Below are 4,165 nucleotides of genomic sequence, written 5' to 3'. Positions count from 1 at the left end.
TTTTTGTTGTGTATTTTGTTTGTTTGTGAATTTTTTTAGTGAGAATTCTTAGCTTCCCATTCAATAATATTGCAATGCTTTATTACTTCTTGCTGATCCCATATTCCACGAGGATCGTAGGGGCGCTGTGTGAAAGAGAGCCTCGTCAGATGCTTTCACTTTTGTACGTGTTTTTTTTTGTTTTTGTTTTTTGTGAGCACATGAGTTTGTGCAAAGGAATTCCATGTCCACTCCGCAATGTTGTCGGTCCACCTCTCCCTTTGCCTTCCTCTCCTTCTCCTCTTTAGCATCTCATACAATGACCATGTCACAAATGAGGAAGTGCGCAGTAGAATGAAACAACACGTGAGCGACTATTGATATAGCAATGCAGTAGCTCACAGAGCCACAAAAAGTGACTCCCGTATTATGCGTGTCAATCAGGTGTGTGTCCCCACATCTCCCACGCCGGGTGACACAGTGGACAACGACTGTGATGGCTTGGTAGACGAAGAGGCGCTCAACAACGTGGGTAAGGATTTTCTGAACTTATTATTTTTTTTAAAGAAAAATAATGCCTGCCTTGCGTGTAATGGGGATATGAATATGTTTTACTCACACGCTGTATACATTTTTTAAAACTGATAACTGAAAAGAGAAGTGGACACCTGGACACTTTTTACGGTTCTCCACGACTGAGTATTGACATAACTGACAGACAGACAGACAGACAGACAGACAGACAGACAGACAGACAGACAGACAGACAGACAGACAGACAGACAGACGGATGGATAAATAGATTATATAGATGGATAGATGGATAGACAGATAGATAGATAGATAGATAGATAGATAGACTGTTGTTCATCTATCTACACGTTTCGTCCACAGATGATGACGGAGACGGAGCTGTTGATGAAGATCTTGCTCTGCCACCCAGAGGTAAAATTGTAAATAATATCTTACAGTGAATAAAATGGACACTGAGTTTTTTAAAGTTTTTCGTAAGGGTTTTAGGGTACTTGCAACACAATACGGTCATATAAGTGCCGAAGAATAAATGTATTAGAAGAGAATAAAATACACAATAAACAGGAGTGATAAAGACGATAGATGTTTGATTTGAAAGAAGGAGCAAACCACTCTAGAGCACCCACCAGCCACCCTGCTTTAATTCTGTAAGAATGTAGCTGACACATAATGTCCGAACAGCATCAGACCAAAGGCAATGTTGCAAGGCATTTCGCACTATCATTCCTGCACCAAAAACACAAAATGTCCATATTTCGTTGTATTTGCCTTGTTGTTGGCCTCTCAAGTTTCAGATAAGAACACAAAAGAAAAATCTGCTTAAAGAAGTTAAATTTCAAAGAAGCACGTCTACAAGTAGTGTCAGATGCCCATAATAAAAATATAATGCATCTCCTTAAAAAGTTACAGAAGGGGGAAGGGGTGGGGTGGGTGAACGTGTAGGAAGTGTTGAACCTGAAACCTGGAAAGTTTCATTTTTCCAGTTTTGTTGATGTACTGGCAACGTTAATCAAAAATCCGTCCTTCCACTTCTTTTATTTTCCATTTTCATTACCCTCTGAACTCAACAAAGACAGAAAAATAAGGGGAAAATGATTTCAAAATCATAAGTAAATCAATACCAGAAGTTAATATCGGATAGTCAACGCTATTTTCAAGTTGCCCCTTTGAAGATTATGACATTGATAGAACAATCAATAAATTTTTCACCGTATCAAGTCAGTTGGGAATGCATGGGGGTCAAAGCTCACTCTGAATAACAATATCTCAAAGCGTTAACGTCTGTTGTTTTTGTGTTGTTGTTTTTGTGTTGTTGTTGTTTTGTTTGTTTGTTTGTTTGTTTGTTTGTTTGTTTGTTTGTTGTTGTTTTTGTTGTGTGTTGTTGTTTTTGTTTGTTGTTGTTTGTTGTTTTTTTTTGGGGGGGGGTTTAGAGGTGATTGCTTTTGATAGGTGACCATTATAGCAGGTTCCAATATTATATCATGTATTTACGTCTTCCAGTTGACGGCAACTGGGGTCAGTGGACGAGCTACGGCGCATGCTCAGTGACTTGTGGTGGGGTGGGAACAAAGACAAGGACCAGGGCCTGTGATGACCCCGCCCCCCAGAACAACGGAGAGGATTGTCAGGGCTCTGGCACTGAGTCACAGTCTTGTGATAACAGGGGAACTCCCTGCCCAGGTAAGTTGGGTTGTTCTTTTCGGGTGTTTTAGTTTAAGAATATCTATCTATCTATCTATCTATCTATCTATCTATCTATCTATCTATCTATCTATATCTACCCATAAATCTATCTATCTATACATATTATTTTATCTATCTAACATTCTATTATCTATCTATCTATCTATTTATCTATCTATCTATCTATCTATCTGTCTATCTATCTGTCTGTCTGTCTATTAACTACATATTATGGATATAGTTATATAGATATTTATGTGTCCTGCAATATCTGGCGGCCAAGAGAATTTTGATAATGTAATGACCCAATGTGTTGAACTGCTCACTCATGCAGCATCATATTTATGCATTCCATTCAAAGCTGAATAAATTTTGTGTCATTTTACACATAAATACGACATCTACGATAAGAGCCACCCGAGATATTATACAGCCACTCAAAATTTATCCTTGAAATCAGTCCTGGGGTAATGTTGTGAAATAAAAAAAACTTAAAAGTGTGCTCGGCCTTGTATTGTGGTGCACCAACATCAGGAAATTGAACGACGAATTATTGACACTACAATGGGCAAATTGTTTTATTCTGATAGATCCAGACAGCTTGAAAAACAATGAATTCACAACAGTTATCACATAACATAATATTATTATGGACATGCATGAAATAGTTATTCTACTCTCTCAGTCTCCTCTCTCTCTCTCTCTCTCTCTCTCTCTCTCTCTCTCTCTCTCTCTCTCTCTGTCTCTCTGTCTCTCTCTGTGTCTCTGTCTCTCTCTCTCGTTCTGTGGGTGGTTAGTGGGCGCTGTGGTGTTTGCTTCTTCTGTCCTATCGATTATGCATCGTCCTTATCTCTCCTCCTACGCTACTTTTTTGTTTGTTACTACTAGATCTATCTTGTAACTTTGCTTATCTTCGGCACTTACTTATTTGACGGCATTGTATTGCGAGTGCCGTAAAACTCTTACTTAAACTAAGCTCTTTTTTTCTCTTAATTTTGTGTAAGTTGTTATGGTTTGTTGGTACGTACTCTCTGACAGATTTCTTTTGTTTTGTTTACCTTGCAACACCGTCTGTTCCTCCTGAGATGTGTACGTTCTGATGTTGGTTAACCACATTTTACATCTGCAACAAAATACGATTGTATCAAGTTTCTGAACCATACGGGCACACGGCTTTTTTAAATTTATGGTGAACCAATTCGTGAACTGTCTGTTAATTTTAATAACGTTTGTCGCCACTCCAAACCCGCGCAGATGGTCCGATTTTGTGATCTGATCCTATTGGAAATGAACTTTTAGTTAGTCGTAGTTAGTCGGGCTCCTTACCAAATTACCATTATTGTGTTGGGATGGGCGTGGGATTCGCACAGTACTTCTCGAATGTGTGCTCTCGGGCTCCGAAAGAGAACGACGTTACCTCCTGCGCCACTGGTCTATGTCGTAATGAGTCACAAGTTCCTCAATGTTCATTGCCCCAGCTATCCGGCTGCTAACTCTCGGCCCCCACTTCCCTGCGCGGCCCACTTTCCGGCTCGGATAAGAAGTCCTTCCCTACACATCCTTATGTTTGCACCATTCCGTCTTCATAATTGATGATGCTATCTTATCTTGAGATAACGAAAATGCTGCTGGGCTTTGGAAGTAATCGTGTAGTCTCTTCATCCCTCGCTCTCGGGAGTTTCATCTTTACGTGGCCGCAAATCTCAAAAAGGGATCCGGCGTTTACAAATAAGTGGATAAGGCAGCCTATGAAAAAGATGCATCGGCACATAAGCAGATTACGAGATTTTCTGTACATTTTACACAACCTTTCGGCCCCCGCACTTTGGGTGTGCGAAGTGGAGAAGAGATTTCAACTTTGACCCGCTGGAGGAATTATTTGATCCATGTTGCTCGAGATCGGGTGGTGTACCGCTCACGTGGGTTTTATGTTCAAGCCAGGCCGTCTGCCAACCAGCCGCGATTTTAA

The 4,165-nt window shown here is 40.2% G+C and overlaps 1 protein-coding gene across 1 annotated transcript in view; it reads left to right on the top strand.

Annotated features, from left to right (window-relative positions):
* LOC101853369 overlaps window positions 1–4,165 on the top strand; it is a 24,971-nt gene that overhangs the window by 15,714 nt on the left and 5,092 nt on the right. Inside the window, exons 11-13 of the mRNA XM_035968328.1 lie at window positions 424–511; window positions 874–924; window positions 1,963–2,193. Of these exons, the coding sequence (XP_035824221.1) occupies window positions 424–511; window positions 874–924; window positions 1,963–2,193 (370 nt within the window). The remainder of the gene's footprint in view (window positions 1–423; window positions 512–873; window positions 925–1,962; window positions 2,194–4,165) is intronic.

The sequence above is a fragment of the Aplysia californica genome, unplaced genomic scaffold (genome assembly GCF_000002075.1).
Source record: "Aplysia californica isolate F4 #8 unplaced genomic scaffold, AplCal3.0 scaffold00051, whole genome shotgun sequence".
NCBI lineage: Eukaryota > Metazoa > Mollusca > Gastropoda > Aplysiida > Aplysiidae > Aplysia > Aplysia californica.
The sequence above is the reverse complement of the archived record's forward strand: the minus strand, read 5'-3'. Positions and strand labels throughout refer to the sequence as shown.